Source organism: Ambystoma mexicanum, chromosome 10 (genome assembly GCF_040938575.1).
Source record: "Ambystoma mexicanum isolate Mex_15411 chromosome 10, UKY_AmexF1_1, whole genome shotgun sequence".
NCBI lineage: Eukaryota > Metazoa > Chordata > Amphibia > Caudata > Ambystomatidae > Ambystoma > Ambystoma mexicanum.
This window is the reverse complement of record NC_090932.1, coordinates 883405974-883423487: the sequence shown is the minus strand read 5'-3', so window position 1 is coordinate 883423487 and position 17514 is coordinate 883405974. Positions and strand designations below refer to the sequence as shown.

The window sequence follows — 17514 nt, the reverse complement described above, 5'->3', positions numbered from 1 at the left end:
TTTTATTCAAATAAAAAAGAAAACACCTAAATTGCCCATTTCCATAAGGGGAATTTGACTAGCCATCAAAACTAAACTAAGGGTGCTCGTCAAAGTCAAAGAAAAAAGCTTTCCATCAGAATCCTAAGTGCCAACTGGCCCTACCACTTTAGAAAAACAATCAAAAAGGTTGAGACCAGGACACAGTCTCTGGGCTAGATTTATGCCTGAGCCAACACTTCAGTGTTCTCAATAGTTCATAAATTATAAATTGCTCACCGTAGTGACCAATGTACTCCTAGCCCATAGTCCCCTTTCCTCCATACTGTATTGGCATCCCTCGCTAGGGACGAGTGACTGAACCTTTTTCACGGGAAAAAATCATCTTCCCCGTTAAGCTTAGAGGCGTTCAGCGGCGCAGCCCTGGGAGCATGCACTTCCCTGACTCCGCCCACCGGCGCCACTCCTCTGTCCCCATTCACGCACCAACAATATTACCATTGCCTAATGACACCAGTTTTATTAGGGGGGAGGATGGTGGGACGTATGGAGGAAAGGGGACTATGGACTAGGAGTACGTTAGTCACTACGTTGAGTAACTTATAATGACTCCTACGTCCTGTCCCCTTTCGTCCATACTGTATGGGCAATTACAACTGAATGTAGCCCCAGGGTGGAGAGGTGACCATCCTTAAGAAAACATGTTCCTTAATACTGCCTGCCCGAATGCCGCGTGAGACCTGGTGCCGGCATCCCAACAGTAATGCTTGCCAAAGGGGTGGCCCATGTGTCCGCCCTGCTGATGACCTGCCATGGAACGGGCCTCTGGACCGCGACTGCCGCGGCCTTGGCTTTGATAGCGTGGGCATGCATGTTTGCTGGGAGCGGTTTGTGCTGCCCCTTGAAGGCCGAAACCATCCATCTTGCTATGGAGCCCTTAGAAGTCTGTAATCCTGGCTTTGACCCCCCCAAGGTGACAAAAAAAGCCTCAGATTTGCGAAAGCTCTAGGTTCTGTCCAGGTAGAATTTTAGAGCGCGCCTAACAGCTAGACAGTGCAGGACCCTCTGAGTATCGTCATTAGGGCACGCAAAGAAAGTAGGTACGACTATCTGCTCATTTAGGTGAAACGAAGAGACTACTTTAGGCAAGAACCTGGGAGGCGTTCTAAGCACCACCTTGTCCTTATGAAAGGTAGTGCAAGGCTTTGAAGCCACCAGAGCTTGGATTTTGCTGACCCTCCGTGCAGACGCAAGACCCGCCAAGAGGGCTATCTTAATGGTGACTAGCATGATGTCCGCGGACGCCATTGGCTCAAATGGTTTATGCGCCAAGGCGTCCAACACCAAGTTGATGTTGCACACAGGGTGTGGCTTCTTGATAGGCGGGTAGAGCCTGGTGCGGCCCGCCAGGTGTCCTCTAACCACCGGGTTGGAGGATGAGAAAACGTCCTCCTCCGAGTTTCGGTAGGCTCTGATGGTCACCAGATAGATGCAGAGCGTGCAAGGTGTGCTGAGAGAGATAGCACATCGTCCAACGTGCAAGTAAGAGGATCAACCTCCTTTGATTCCACCCAGTGGCAAAACCTAGTCCACTTGCTCTTGTACAGGCTCCTAGTAGCCTCGCTCCTAGCGCCCTGTATGATGTCTAGGTTAGCCTGCGACAGACAGAGATGATTTAGTGTGACCTGTTCAGGAACCACGCAGTGATGGCTAACTTCTGCGGGGCGGGGTGGATGAGCTGGGCCCATCAGAAGGTGCATCGGTGGCTGGTCCGAAAGGCTGAGCAGCTCTGAGAACCATGGCCTCGCCAGCCACCAAAAAGCTAATCACAATGATACTGAGGTGCCGGGACTCCCTTATCTTGAAGATCACCCTGTATACCAGGGGAGTGGGAGGGAAGGCATATGCATTCCACTGTATCTGTAACATCGCCCAGCGAGCCTCGGCCCTGTCCCTGCCAGGATGCAAACTGAGGGCACCTCTTGTTGTACCAGTTGGCAGAGAAATCCACCTGCGGATGACCCCATCTGTCAAAGATCCCCTGAAGGACATGATTGTTCAATTGCCATTTGAAGTCGTCTGGAACCAAGCTGCTGAGCCTGTCCGCCACCAGGTTTGACTCCCCCGGGAGGTGGATCACCGTCAAGTGTAAGTTGTTCGCCAGTGCCTACTCCCAAATGCTGACTGCTAGAATGCCGAGGGGAGGAGACCTGGTGCCCCCCTGCTTGTTGATATAATACATGCTGGTGGAGCTGTCCGTTTGAATGAGGATCGCCTTGCTACTGATCATACGGGGGAAAGCCTTGAGAGCGAGCCAGATGGCCATCAACTCGAGCCAGTTAATGTGAGCCTCCTGCTCCAGATGGGACCAAACCTCATGGACGCTGTCACTGTCCAGGGTAGCTCCCCAGCACTCTAGGGGCGAGTCCGTAGTGATGGTAACCTGCTGTGCTAGTTGCCGGTAGGGCCTGCCTATCCGCAAGTTGTACTCTGTGTTCCACCAGACTAGGTCCTGGTGGAGATGAAAAGGGATGCTGACCAGCTGCGCCTGGGAACCCCTCTCCTGACTCCAGGAGGCTGCGAAGTGCAACTGCAAGCACCTCACTTTGAGCCTTGTGTATGGCACTGCCAGGAGACAAGCTGCCATGATGACCAGGAGGTGTTGATACCACCATGCCGAGGTCACTGCTCTGCTGAGAAAGTGCCCAGTGGCTCTCTCTTGATAACTTTGATTTAGTCCTGCGAGGGAAAAAAACTCTTGGAGCTTGGTTCCCAGATGAGGCCCAGGAATGTTAAGATTCTGTGCAAGCTCCAGCTGTGACTTTTTTGTGATTGATGGAAAATCCCAACTCCTGTAGAGTATACACGAGGGCAGCAGAGATGTGCTGTACTGCCTCTGGAGACCCTGCACTGACCAGCCAGTCGTCTAGGTATGGACAGACGTGGTGACCTTGGGCCCTGAGGAGGGCTGCCACTGCGTTCATTAGTCTCGTAAATACCCATGGGGCTGAATTGAGGCAAAAAGGTAGTACCTTGTATTGGAAATGAAAGCCCCATGATCCTGAATCTTAGAAAAGACCAATGGGGTTGCCAGATCGGGACGTGCTAGTACGCATCCTTCAGATCCAGGGAACACATCCAGTCTCCCATGCATCGTGTCTCTGCTATAAGCGCTGGGTTAACCATCTTGAACTTTTGAAGAGTTAGGGAAAGGTTCAAGGAGGAAAGGTCCAACAACTCTCAGGCTTGCCTGGTTCTTCGTGTGTATGGCAAAAATCCATGAGTAGAAGCCCAGACCTCGCTTGGAGGCTGGGACCTCTTCCACTGCCTGACTCTCTACGAGCGATCAACTTTCCGCCAACAGAGCTGCAGTCCCAAACTGTGGGAGCGGAGGGGAGGAGAAAGGAGAAGGAGGGATCAGTAGGCGGTAGTCTGTGGACACTACAGAGAGGATCCAGGGGTCCGTGAACCTTGTGCACCAATATGGGGAGTGAAGGGCAAGCCCCCCACCAGAGACACGTGGGCCCGGATGGGTGTGTCATGCCTTTTTTCCATTTGAGGCTGCAGCGGAGGAGGGGGGGACTGAAAAAAGCCCTTGTGCGCAGCTTTGTGTTTGCGCCGGTGTTGGCTCTGAGACCTGTCTGGTTGCCTGAACGTTCGTTCCTGGAAGCCCCGTAAACCACCAAAGGACCGACCCTTGTCTGACAGCTGCATCTGGCTATAGGTTTTAGGGGTGGTCTTCGTGAAAATGGACAATGATTGTGCGGTCTGTGAACTGTTTTTCTTCTTGTCCAGTTCCTCATTGGTGGTGGAAAGAAACAGGTCGCCACCCTCAAAAGGAAGATCCAGTATGCGTTCCTGGACATCCGGGTTGAACTTGGTCGCCCGTAGTCAGGCCGTCCTCATGCCTGTAGCGATGCAAATAGCACAGCCTGAGGTGTCGATGTGAGCCACTGTGGACTCCATAATATCCTGTACTACAATCTTGAAGCGTGCCTGGCTCTGTACCGGATGTTCCTGGGGCGAAGCCAGCGATTTCGCGCCAAAGCCTCAGGTTCACAGGGGCAAGCATAGCGTCTGCATTAGACTGACGAAGATGAAGTGAAGCGTTGCAATAAATCTTCTTCCCATACGCTTCCAGGATCTTCTCCTCCTTACCCACGAGTGCAGAGGCTGATGTAGTCGAAGACTATTGTGCCTTGGAGTAAAGCGAAGCTGCAGCGATCACCGAGGAGCGTGGCTGAGGATGTGCTGGCAGAAGAGTGGATCCCCCTCCATCTGCCTGAACTTGGCGTTGAGGCGTCTGTTGCTAGGCTGCGCCGAGTGGTGTATTAGCAAGCCCTTCTTGGCTAGTGCCACTACGTCTTCTTGCATCGGGATCCTCGTTCTAGCCGAGGGGCGTAGAGTGAGGATCTCTGCTAGGACCCCTGCCTCCGGTTGTTCAACCTCTGGCTGAGGAAGGCCCAAATATTCAGCAAGTCCGGCAGCCGCTCATGGAAGGTCTTAGCCGACGATGATATGTCTGGGCCCCCCTCCTCGTCTGTGTCCACGAATTTGTCCTGCTGATCTGGTGCAGCTGGAGGAGTTCTGGGTGCCGGTGGGCGTGGCATACTGACAGGGGCCGGCAGCTGTAGCGGAGGCTGCGAGGCCGCCAAGACCGTTGGAGGTGTGGTAAACTGCGTGGTGGGAACTGGCAAGGGCAACTGGGGCTGCACTATGGGCGGGGTCGCTGGAACCATGGGCGGAGTGGCCGGGGGCACTGGTGGCAGAACTGCCACGTGCATGTCCCTGATCACATCCCTGAGGATGATGCCCATTTGCGGAGAACTCATGAGGGTCATGAACTTTTCAAAAAAACGGTCTTCACAGGCCGGTGGAGCGCTTGGAAGCATGGGCTGAGACTTGGGCGCTTTCTGCATTACTGTCTGCTGGGTGCATCTGCCCTGCGACGATGAAGGAGACCGGTCCCACCTGGAAACTCGTTTCCCTACCTGTTCACCAAAGGGGGATGTGTCGGGCGAGGCGTCGTCTTCTCTGGCCCAAAGGCCATTTTGTCTGGCTGCGCGCCACATGCCTGTGTCATGGTGCTCGCCGCCCTGGGCCCGGCCTCTTCCAAGACTCTTGGCAGTGGAGGTTGAGGCCTGCCCGGCAACTCAGGATGAGGACTGGTAGGCGGATTGCCCTCGGCTGTGTCGCCGGTAGTGCTGCGTACAGGCGCCCCCCTCAGACATTTGTGCGGTAGTAGGGCGTAGTCCCTCGGGCCTAGACCCGGTAAAAGAACTTTGCGGTCCCTCTGTGACATCACCGGTAGGGTCTCCTGACCCCTCGGCCTGGTAGCTGTAGCAGCCTCAGTACCCGCCCTGGTACAAGACCCTGAAAGGTCCCTCCCGCTGGTGCGCTTCCAAGGAAAGGAGTCGCCTTTGCGGGGTGCATATGAAAAAAGTGCCCCAACCTTGTGCCTGGATTTGTGCTTGACGAAGTCCTCTGGAGGTGACCTTCCGAAGAGCTCCCTGAACCGAGCTAGCCTGTTCTTCAAAGCTCGAGATGATAGTGTGTTGCACACGGTATAGCCCTCTCAGCCGTGATCAGAGCCAAGGCAGAGAGCATGGGGTCGGAGGTGGGGTTGAGCCCCTCGCAGGCTGGATACCTGCTGAAGCCTGCTGACGAAGACATGTGCCGGGGCGGAGCATGGTGCCGGAGGACAGAGGCCTAACCCAGGAGGGCTGGTGAAAGCGGTCCGTTCCCATCGACGCAGAAAAGAGGACTGGGGAGTGGCGCCGGTGGGCGGAGTCAGGGAAGAGCATGCTCCCAGGGCTGTGCCCCAGCGCGCCTCTAAATTAAAAGGGGAAGAAGATTTTTTTTCTGGTGAAAAAGGTCATGTCTCCCGGAAGACTGCAGGGGGTCCAACAGACACAGGTTTGTTCTCAAGTGATTTGGGGTAAGCAGAAACATATTGAAGAACCTTTCTTTTTGAAATAACGTCAGCAAGAAAGATCTGAACTATTGTGAAACGTACTCCTATGCCCCATCCTCTTTCCTCCATACTGTATGGGCGTCCCTTGCTATGGAAGGGAATCTTTTTTACCAGAAAAAATGTCGTTCCCCTTTAAATTTAGTCCCTTGACTCTGCCCTCTGGCACCACACCTCAGTCCCCTTTGACAGGTCGGCTAGATTAAACTGCCTAACAGTTGCTTATAAAAGAGGAAGGATGGTGGGCCTTATGGAGGAAAGGGGACTTTAAGAGAACCGGTTCCTCAGGACCGCTTGCCCGAAGGCTGCGTCCGATCTTGCACTGCCATCTCGACAATAGTGCTTGCAGAATGCTGATGGGAGGTAGCCCAGGTAGCTGCCTTGCTGATTGTTTGCTATGGCACATGCCTCTAGAAGGCACTCCTGTTTCCTTGGCCCCGACTGCATGAGCCTGAGGATTTGCTGGCACCTCGATTTGCTGAGCTTTGTAGGCCTCCTGAATGGCTACGACCATCCACCTGGCTATCGTGGCCATTGATGCTTGACTGCCTGGCCTTGACCCACCTAAGGTGATGAATAACTCATCAGACTTGCAGAAGTCGAGGTGGAATTTGAGGGCTCGTCTGACATCTAGGCAATGTAATAGCTTTTCTGCCTGGTCCTTTGGGTTAGGAAAGAAAGTTGGTAGGACTATCTACTCGTTGAGATGGAACAAAGGTACCACCTTTGGGAGAACCGAAGTAGGAGTGCGGAGCACCACCTTGTCGCGATGGAACGGGCTATAGGGTTCCAAGGCCACAAGGTCTTGAACTTCGCTAACCCTACATGCTGAGCTAAGGCCCACTTGGAGCGCTGTCTTGATCGTGACCAATGTGATGTCGACAGATGCCATGGGCTCGAAAGGTTTATGCGTCATGGTTCCCAGAACCAAGTTGAGGTCCCAGAGAAGGTGTGTGGGCCTTTGATAGGGGGGGGGGGTACAACCTCGTCAGCACTGCAAGATGCCTTTTGACCACAAGGTTGGAAGTGGAGAATGATCAGTTGTCTGAATTTTTGTATGCACCTATGGCAGCTAGGAAGGTATGGCATTTGTCAACCTGACACACTGACTCAGAGGTGTGCCAAGAACGATAGCACCTGATCAAGTGTGCACACCAGTGGGTCTATGCCTTTTTCCTTGGCCCAGAAGCAAATCCTGGTCCATTTCCTCCTGCATTGGTTCCTGGTGGAGTCACTTCTTGCCTACTGAATTATCTTCAGGTTGTCCTGAGATAGGTAAAGGTGCTGCAGGGTTAAATGTGGAGGATCAGGCTGCTAGGGCTAATCTCTCTGGGTAGGGGTGAACCATGCCACCCCCCACCCACTGCTGAGAGAAGAGCAGCGTCCCCCGTACTGGGAGAGGCACAGGGCTCAGCAGCGAGAACCGTATGACATTCCGAAAACCATGGTCTGGCCGGCCACTGCAGAGCTATCAAGATTAGGCACAAGGTTGACTATTCACTGATCTTGCAGATGACTCTGTGGATTAGTGGAGTCGGTGGAATTGCGCAAGCCCACATACTGCTGCATTGAAGATGTAAGGCATCCCCAAGTGAGCCTGTGCCGTGGCCCAGCCATGAGGCAAACTGTTGATATCAATGGGTCTGCTCTTTGGCAACAGGTCTATCTAAGGCTGGCCCCATATCCTGAATATTTCCAGCAGGACAGGACTTGTTCGCTCAACTGCCGCTCTTAGTTGTCGACTACCAGTCTGCGGAGTCTGTCTGCCTCAAAGTTGGAATCTCCTGGAAGGTGGATTGCAGAAAGCCATACATTGTGGGCCATCACCCATTTCCCATATCTCATTTGTGAGCCTGCACAGGGGAGGCAATCTGGTGTCCCCTGGTTTGTTGATGTAGTGCATGCAAGTGGAGCTGAACACAAATTGATTCATTCTTGATTTTTGGTTGGAAGGCCCTGAGAGCCAACTGTATGACTTTCAGTTAAAGGAAATTGATGCGATTCTTCTGGTTCTCCCTTGTCCACAGGCTGTGAACACTGTGGTCACCCAGCTTGGCTCCCCACCCTTCCAGGGAGTGGTCTGTTTTTATAGTACCATCAGTCAGATGCTGCCTGAAGGGTCTGCCCACCATAAGATTGTTGTCCTGCCTCCACCAAATCAAGTCTTGGTGGAGCTCCGCTGGGGGGGAGACTGATGCCGATTGGGACCCTGTCTCCTGGTTCCAGGAGGCTGATGGGTGCAACTGCATCCTCCGCATTTTGAGCCTTGTATGCAGAACCACCAGCAGGCATGCTGCAATAATACCAAACATATGTTGGTACCACCAGGCCGAGGTTACCGATTTGCTGAGAAAGTGTCCAGTGGCCGTCTTCATAGCAGCCATCTTTTCCACGGTGGGGAAGATCCTCTGCTCCCTGCTAAACCAGAACAGACCCAGGAAGATGAAGGTTTGGGTAGGCTGCAGCCGAGACCTTTTGTGGTTGATGGAGAACCCCGCTTCGAAAAGGATATCCAGAAGCCTGGAGGCTGTATTCCAGACCACCGCTGGGGAATCTGCTCTGACCAACCAATCATCGAGGTATGGGTATACATGATGGCCCTCCAACCCGAACAAGGCCGCCACTGCATTCATTAGCCTTGTGAAAATCAGAGGGGCTGAAATGAACCTGAATGGAAGTACACTGTACAGAAAACGCAGCTCATTTCTCGAAACCGAAGGAAGGATTGCCATATAGGGACGTGTAGGTATGCATCCTTCAAGTCCAGGGAACGCATCCAGTCTCCCTCGCACAGAGACTCCGCAATCAGCGCTGGAGTAACCATCTAGAACTTTTGTAGGACTAGGTTTATGAAGGATAGATTGAGAACCACTTGCAGGCCTGTCTGGTTCTTCTGTATCACGAACATCCAAGAGTAAAACCCTAAGCCTCTCAGAGAGTGGGACCTCTTCCACTGCCGCACTTAATACCAGTGAACGGATCTACGCAAGCAGAGCTGGTGTAGCAATTTGGGGGAGAGGAGGAGAGAAGGGTGGGTCCGGCGGGAGAGGTAGGATGAACTCATGGGAAAGCCAGATGTCGAGGACGATGTGGATACTGGGGGTTTGGCATACATGGAAGCCGCCACTAGCACTGAGGAATGGAACTGAGGGTGCACCGATAAGAGGAGAGTATCCCCTTCCACCTGCCTGTACTTTTTGCGTCCAGCCTTTTGTTGGTGGGCTGTGTTGTGTGGCTAGGCCCAGCCTTTTTTTGCCAGGGCTTCCAAGTCCTTTAGGAGCGCAATGTCTGATCTAGTGGATGATCTGACCGTTGGGACCTCCTCCAGGACCCCCCGAATCCCCCCTGTGGCTGCGCCTTCTGAGGTTGAGGGATGCCTAGGTACTCTGCCAAGCCCGCCAGCCGATCATGGAAGGCCCAGGCTGAGGACGAGGTATCCAGATCCTCCTCTTCGTTCGTGTCCGCTTTATCTGTGATGAGCTGGGAGTCCACTGGATCCGCAGGCGGCATTGGCGGTGCCACCGTAGCCTGGGGTGGCATGTGGGGTAGGGACAGAGCCTCAACACTTGGCTGCATGGGTAATATTGTCTGTGGAGGTGGGGAACCCACCGCCACCACTGGTGTGGCCAGCTGCAGCAGAGCCGAAGGCTGTGCACGTATGGGTGGAAGCATCTCTTTAATAAGCCCCTTCAGGATTATACCCATTTGGGGCGACTTCATCAACATGAGGAATTGGTCAAAGAATCGTTCCTCACACTCAGGGGACACGCATTCCTGCGCGGGTCCCGACAGCGTGACCAGCATGTCATTCGCCGCAACATAGCGCCCCAGCCCTGAGGTACCCAGGTATGAAGTGCACCAGGTTACCTGATGGGTGACCATTGGTGGCTTTTGCCAGTGGAGCAAAGCCTTCTCGCTGGGTTTTCACTCACTTTTTATGGGGAAACTGACATGTCCCTAAAGACAGTTAGTCCTGGGAGACTTTGTTTCCCTTAGTCCTTTGCAATGTTGCAAGTTCTTTGAAACATTTTTACCAGTGCACAAAGAACCTAACAGTATAGTGCGCTGGGGTTTTTCTTTCGCTTCCAAAGGTCCTAGACACCCTCAAAGGATTTTTTGGTAGAAGTACAGATGTGCCTTGGACAGAGATAGTGGCAGCTGTTATTTTTCTCATACTTTTAACCCTTTATGTCAGTCCATATCACTTTTACCGCGTTTGGACTTGGACAGTGGCTTGGCCCCAAAATGGGCATTCACAAAGGTCCTTTGTTCTGTCCTTTGGCCATCTTGGATCTTTGCCTTCCCCAGGTCGAGCAGACCCAGGTCAGTCCTTATTTCGTCATGCATTCACCCACGAAACGCCAAGCTTTTGCAGGCTTCTGCATGCCTTGTGTGTGCGCCTTCATGATGTGGGCTGGACTGTCTAGTTCCAATACACATCCTGGGTGCCAGAGAGTCTGGTATGCTGAGAGTGACCCGGACCACCGTGGTCTGTGACTGGTCCATGTCTGGCATGGTTGTATGTGAGCAGTTCTCTCATTGGATCCTCTTTAATTTGGCGCAAAGGAGATTCTGGATAAGAGAAAGGCCCTAACACCCATACCAGGTCGATCTCTTGAGTTCTCACTGAACCGAAGATAGGATCCAAGCATCCTGAAACTAAGCAGTCAAGTTGAGGACCCGCTAGAAGGTTTGGCACCCTGAGCCTGGTGTTGTCCCCCAGGATCCCTCTGCATCTGATCGAACTAGAAGGTCTGCAAAGGCGCTTCGCCCCATTTGGATAGTGGGAACAATTATTCACGGCACCTCCACCTTAACCTGCAAGTGAGCCTTTTCGGAAGTGTTCCTGGGCCATCCAGTAAACTGACCAGCTTGCGCAGGACCTTTACTCTGGAACCGCCGCTGTTTGAAGTTAACTCTTGAGACTTTGTAGATCGTAGGTACTGGGTTGAAGGCATTCTCCCACCGAGTTTCGTACACCTAGGCGCTCTAGGTCTGGAATTAGGAGAGTACGCCTGAACCAGAGTACATGCGGTCACCGTGTCGCCCAGCCGCGGTGACAAACTTTGTGGGCACGCTGCTGCTGTGCCCCCCCCCCCTCTGCCTTGAGACGAGCTGCAGTGAAATCGAGTTGATCCCTTCACCAGGAGAGGAGAAATCGCCAGTGTCCCACCACGGAATCATCCATGGAACTCAGCTACTGAAAGCCACAGAGCCACACTTTTGCAGCATTTAAAGCTGCAACTGAAGTGGACTTGACTGGCGAAGTTTGATCCGGAGTGCACCTTGGGTTGGCGAGTACTTGCAAGCCTTACCGGTGGCCCCTAGTGCATCCTTCCATTTTTAAGCATTAGTGTCCTCTGAGGGTAACTCACCTTTATCAAGGTAGCCTGTGCTACCAAGCTATTACCAATTCTTGGAGGCTGTTCTGCCCTCTAGGGGAGACCCTCCTCGAATTGTGGGAACTTATTCTTCACTGCCTCACCTGCCTTCCTGAGCTGCTACAGCCCCTGCAAGAAACCCTGTTTTTGCCTAACCGCACGATTGCGTGCATCTGCATCCGAAAGTACATTTGAGCATAAGGCTCCACTCTTCTTAGGGCCTGGACTGCCTTTTAGTTAGGGTTGATAAAGTGAAGGACTGCCTAAAGTATATTCACACTGCTTGCTCCTTTCCCTTACAGGTCATGGACCGTTACTGTGTGCCATTCCTTTAGGTCATTATAACTGTATATATGCTCTATAGTAATGTGGGTTTAATTTAAGTTCTCCGGTTGATCTTTGCTTGTGTTTGATTCAAAAGGCCTTTAATAAATGTAGATGTATTTCTGATATACATCTGAGAGTGTAATTTAGAGTGTCCTTCTCTGTGTGTGCTCATTGTTGGCTTTCGATCACTCTGAGCCCTCCTGAGACTTAGTCTTGACTGCCGCCAATGCTACCTTGATTGGTCTGGCTTGTCCAGAAGGTTACCCTGTTCCAAGAAACTAGGCTAGTCTTCTGAACCTGCCCACCAGTTCAGAGTTCAGAAATCCGTCTTAACGCTTAACAGCCGTGGTTGTCGCCAAGGCAGCAGAGGCAGAGTTCGTGTGGATCCGACTTGGGGAAGGAGCCCTCAAAGGCCGGACACCTTCTGAAACCCACCCTAGTAGACATGCGCCGGGGAGGAGCGTGGCACCGGAAGACAGAGTACTTATGACTTTGAAGAAAGCTAGAGGAAAAAAAGGGAGAAAACTATCCTTGGGCAAGTTGGGGAAGTTAGAGTGTGGAATTACGAGCAAGAAATAAGGGCCTCAATCACAGCCTAGATGAAAGAGGTCTGCTCCCGTCGAAGTGTAAAAGAGGACTGAGGCGTGGCGCCTGAGGGCTGAGTCAAGGGAGCGCATGTACCCCGGGCGCGCAACTAACTTTAAAGGGGAAAGACATTTTCTGCTGAAAAAAGTTCAGTTCATGTCCCTAGCGAGGACGCCCATACAGTATGGAGGAAAGGGGACTGGACGTAAAAGTACATTATTAAAGAAAAAAGCTACAAAATGATCTGAAATACGAACAAGAAGTATTCACAGTGGTTTAAAAGTGTTAGCAAAAGCATTCATCATTTATGTTATCTAAACTTTACTGATGCCATTATAGTTTTTAGGTTTCTCTACTAAGGCTATTTTTCCCTGCCAGCATAGCAGAGCTATCCTCCTGTACATTAGGTGTTGAGCTATATGCATAACCTCAGGGTCATCTCATGATCTTCATTGAGAATATGGTAACTTGTTTTATTAATTTTCGGAACGATAAAGCCTTGCATAGGAATATAAAACAGCATATAAACACCAATGCATGTCTGTCAGACCGAGCGAGTATGTGATTTTCAAATTGTTGTTTATGGATTCAGATGTTTTAAGTGTTGTGATCGTAGTGTGATAGTGTGAATCTTACAAACCAGTGGGCCAATTCTGACATATTAGTGACCAGAAGTAAAAAAATGAGTTTAAAGTTGACATATCCAGCATATAAATAGAAATACTCCAGTCCTGTAGTAATTTTGGAGGACTAGAATGGGTATGAAAGATCATCACCTTGCAAAATCATATATAATATATATTTTTTTTTTTTGAAACGTCAGCCATGGTATCACAACTAAAAGAAAAGTTGGACAACCATAACTTTTGTTACATAGAAGACAAAACTGTTCTTCAAAGGGACGTCTTACAATCAAGTAACTAGATGTACTTGCAGACGTATACAGCCTCCAAGGTTACATTTACGTACCCAGAATTTTTTTAAGTTAGTGGGATCATTAATCATTAATCAATTAATAATTGATTTTGCCTCATGACTTAAGAAAATGGAGTCCAAGAAGTTAAAAATGGCACATGTGAGTTGGATGTCATGACCAGAAATTGCCCGACACCACCAATTGGCCATGTCGTTGTCCAGAGGAGCATATTTCCCAAGATGACATTGTCGTTGGGTTTTCACCCCGGCACATGCAGTTATTAAATGATAAGACGATTCCCTGGCGGTACAGCAAAATCGGCATATGTTGTCAACAGTGTCCTTGATTTTGCGTTGCCACAGCATTTCTTTAGATTGAATGGCGTTCAGCCGAAACTTCAAGAATTTTTCACGATATTGCGAGTTTGGACATTTTACTAAATATCGACAAGGTTTGTTCAATTTATGAACTGTAGTATCTAATTTCAGCGTGGATTTCAGTTTGTTGCGAAGTTCTAAATTGCAAATCCACGACCAATTGTCAAATTTGATTTTTGCCAACTGTGGTAAGTTAATTAAATCATCGATTGATATATCAGCACTATGTAGATAGGTTGCCAGGGCAGTTTTCCAGGCACGAAGTAGATGGTTGTTAGTAACTACATGTTTCTCAGCCAGAATTTGGTAAGCAGGGGACGGTGCAGCTACGCACATTTTCCTCCAGGCAGTCAATGATTTCCAGATTACAACAGAGTGTAGAGAGTTCAACGATAACTCATAGCGGATCGCAGTGATGGATACATAATTTGGAAGTCTTAAAACACGCCTCCAGAATATTGCCTCAAGTTTATGCCAGCTCTGAGCGGCCAAATTCCAACCGGCCTCCGCTCCAAAGGCGATTGCTGGAATTACCTTTTGGACATAAAATATCAAAACTGGTGATAGACTAAATTTTCCAAATTCTCTGTTTATCTTGGCGCCTTGAATTGCGAACTGGTTCATCCGTGCGATCAGATCTTGCATCCAGTCGTGTTCGTTGATGGAATTATTGAACATGACGCCAAGATAGCGGATGGACTTCACCAATGACAGGGTGTTATTCTCAATGGTCCATTTAAATGCTTGGTCTTTCCGTGATGTTGTTGTGCCAATAGCCATTATCTTGGTTTTGTTGACATTCAGGTTTAGGTCATTTTGTTTTAGATAGTCGCTGAGATTATTCAGCAGCCGTTGAAGACCTATCTGGGTACGATCAATTAAGACGAGGTCGTCCGCGTATGCTATGCAGTTTATCGGTGTGGTGTTCATTTTTGGAGAAAAGCACTGGACCCGTTTTAGGCAGGCTGGGATGTCTGCAATAAAGAGCTTGAAAAGCTCGGCTGCCAAAGGGCAGCCTTGTTTCACACCCCTATGTGTATGAATTTTTGGTGACAAGTCGCCTTGGTTGTTGAGCCTTACTTGAATTGATGTGCCAAAATGTAAGGCTTGAATGGGTTCCAATATAGATTTCGGACAATTCCAGGCTTGGAGTTTTGTCCACAGCAGGTCACGGTTGATCATGTCAAAAGCTTGGCGTAGGTCAATAAAAGCAAGGAATAGTTTTTTCCCTGTTTGCAAAGTTTCCAACTTTAAAATAGTTAGTATGAGTAAGTTGATTTCAACACCTACGCCCTTGGTGAAACCTGTTTGTCTGATGTCCAGGATCCCTGCGTGCGAGGCCCAACCTTCAAGTTTTTGACGAAGAAACGAGCCCAGGATTTTTCCGATAGTGTCGAGTAAGGCTATCGGGCGATAGTTGTTTGGAATCGCTCGATTCCCCCGCTTGAATATTGGAACCACGATTGCCTCCAGCCATGATTCAGGCATTAGTTTTGTGAATTGAATCGTTTTTAACAAAGCTTCTATCATAATGGCCCATTGCCGGGCGTGTTTTTTCAACATGTTAGTAAGCATTTCAGGACCTGCGGCATGGGAATTCTTCAGAGTCATGATCATTTTCTCTATTTCGATAGCCGACATGGTTACCTCCCAGACAGCACCAGAAAGCACGAAGTCTGAGTTACGTTCTTTTTCAGGCAACTGGTACACTTCAGAAAAGTGCTCTACCCAGGTTGCACTGTTGAATTCGTTGGATATGTAAGTTGACCATCGGGAATTGCCAGAATTTAAGATGTCCCATATCTGACGGGTGTTTTTGGTTACTAGTATTTTCATTCAGTATATAATATTAAGAGTACAATCATTACCCACACAGAGAGCCGTTAAACTATTTTTTAAAATTAAATACATGTCCAAAATTTAGTTGGGACGTATATTGTCAAATAAATTGCTCGGGTGCAACGGCTGCAGATTCATTGTTGCTGTTGAGAAGGAAATAGCCAATGTGGATATAAAGACATATAACCTTTGTTAGTATCATGAAATTACCTTTTCTGCTACTTCTCGCACAGATTGGACACTTGTGCCATAAAGATGATTGTTGTACTGCCCAGCCTCAATAAATTTGTGATCCTGTATATCCTTTTCCATCTGCTCCCGAGAACCCATAAAATGGTAATCTCTTCCATCTACCTCATAATCTCGTTTAGGTCTTGTAGTGTCTGCAAAGAGAAGCATGCATATTTACTTTGTCAAAACTACAAAATGCTATTCGAATTACAAATAGATTTGTAGAAGAAATTACACTACTCATTATTAGAATAACCTCTTATCCTGATGTTTCTCAAAGATAAGCTCGCTTTGCTCATCCTCACGTACAGAAGAAGTCTAAGATGGTGAAAGCAATATTCACACTGTACAATGAATAGAGAACACCCATGTCCAAAAAATGCTAACAATATCAAATGTGAACACAAATCAGGTGAGGCTATTGTTCAGGATTGTTTTTGTATTGTAAAAATCAGATATTAATACAAAGATAAGCAGATAAGAAATCCCTCAAATATAGGTTGCCATTGTCATTACAAACAGCTTAAATTACTCCCTGTATATAAACCATACTCACGTGGAACACACGATCCAAACTTATCAGGGAACTCGGAGATCAAGTCATCATTTATTCTATCCTTCATTGGCCCCAAAATGATCACTGGTCGTGAATAACTCACTGAGAGAAAGAGAAATAATAGAGACACTCCTTGAAACAAGAATGTGGTAGATTGGTCAAACAGCTGTACATTCCTCAAAGAATAAATGATAATTGAATACAGCAAGGTGTGTGCGCCCACCAAACCATTCCGCTAAGAAAAGCAATTTGCACTTGCCTCAGGTCTTTGTACATTTCAGATCTAACAAGAGAGCATTTTTATCACATCCTTAAGCCAGAATCCAGCAATAATGAATTTTACACATTCCCATATCACCCTTACTAATTTTTCCACACATCCTAATGGGAGTTGTGATGAATCTGATGATTATTCCTTCTTCCCCGGAGGTAACCTCTCCTTATGTGACCAGCAGTCACAATCTGACCCTGACCCTGGGGGTGGCTATGCGAGCGAGGATCACATGTGGAGAGGCAACACTAAAATGGGGGGCCAAAGGGAGGGAAGTTGGCAGATGAGACATGGTATCCCCCTTTTAGGGATATCCCCTCCATTCCTCGTGGCTTTATGGCATATTGTTATAAAGAAAAGGAAACAGATAATCCGACTGATAGTTCCCAACACGTTCATGACCCAAGCTACACAACTGGGACGAGAAAGAGGGATATAGGAATGAAGATCCGCAAAACCCAGAAACCAACAACATGCTCTAGTTGTTGGGAGTGGCGCTGTGGCGGGATCTTTAAAACCCAGCTGCACACTAGACCCGCGGATGATGGAGCAGCAGAACGAGAGCTGCCCAACGCTGAAGGACTGCCGATACTGCAGAGAAGGGGAAGCATGTGTGAGAGCTCTCACGTTGCACAGGCAGTGACAGCAGAATTCTGCCCCCAGACCTCGGAAGCCAGGCGAAGAGCGGAGAAAGGATGGTATGCTTCTCCAACCTGTCGGCGAATTGCAGCAACCACAGAGGCTCACAAGGGATGCCGAAGCACCTGCACAGCAAGCTCAGCTGGGATAAGTGGGACGCCGGGGCGCTTCACAGCAAATGGCACGCACCGTGGGGGTGGGCTGAGAGCCCTGTAGAGATGACAAAAAGTAACACTGTTAAAAGAAGGGTCACTAACCCGTTGGGCATTAAAAGCATGGCGAAGGCTGATATCTGGCATGAGTCTAAGACCCGCAGCCCAAATTGAGAAACCTGTGAACCTTTTGTGAGAAGCCCTGGAAGAATAGTGAACAAGGTACTTGTGAAGGAATCTGGCAGGGGAGTACACCAGGTCAGAGCCTGGGACACAAATGCAAAAAGTGG

General features: G+C 49.4%; 1 protein-coding gene across 28 annotated transcripts in view; it reads right to left on the bottom strand.

Moving 5' to 3' along the window:
- Positions 1-17514, bottom strand: part of DLG1 (discs large MAGUK scaffold protein 1) — a 2685689-nt gene that overhangs the window by 156500 nt on the left and 2511675 nt on the right. For all 28 annotated transcript variants that reach the window (XM_069618589.1, XM_069618591.1, XM_069618601.1 and 25 more), the window contains 2 exons: positions 16163-16264; positions 15586-15758 (listed from right to left, as the gene is read on the bottom strand). In XM_069618589.1, coding sequence (XP_069474690.1) covers positions 15586-15758; positions 16163-16264 — 275 coding nt within the window. The remainder of the gene's footprint in view (positions 1-15585; positions 15759-16162; positions 16265-17514) is intronic.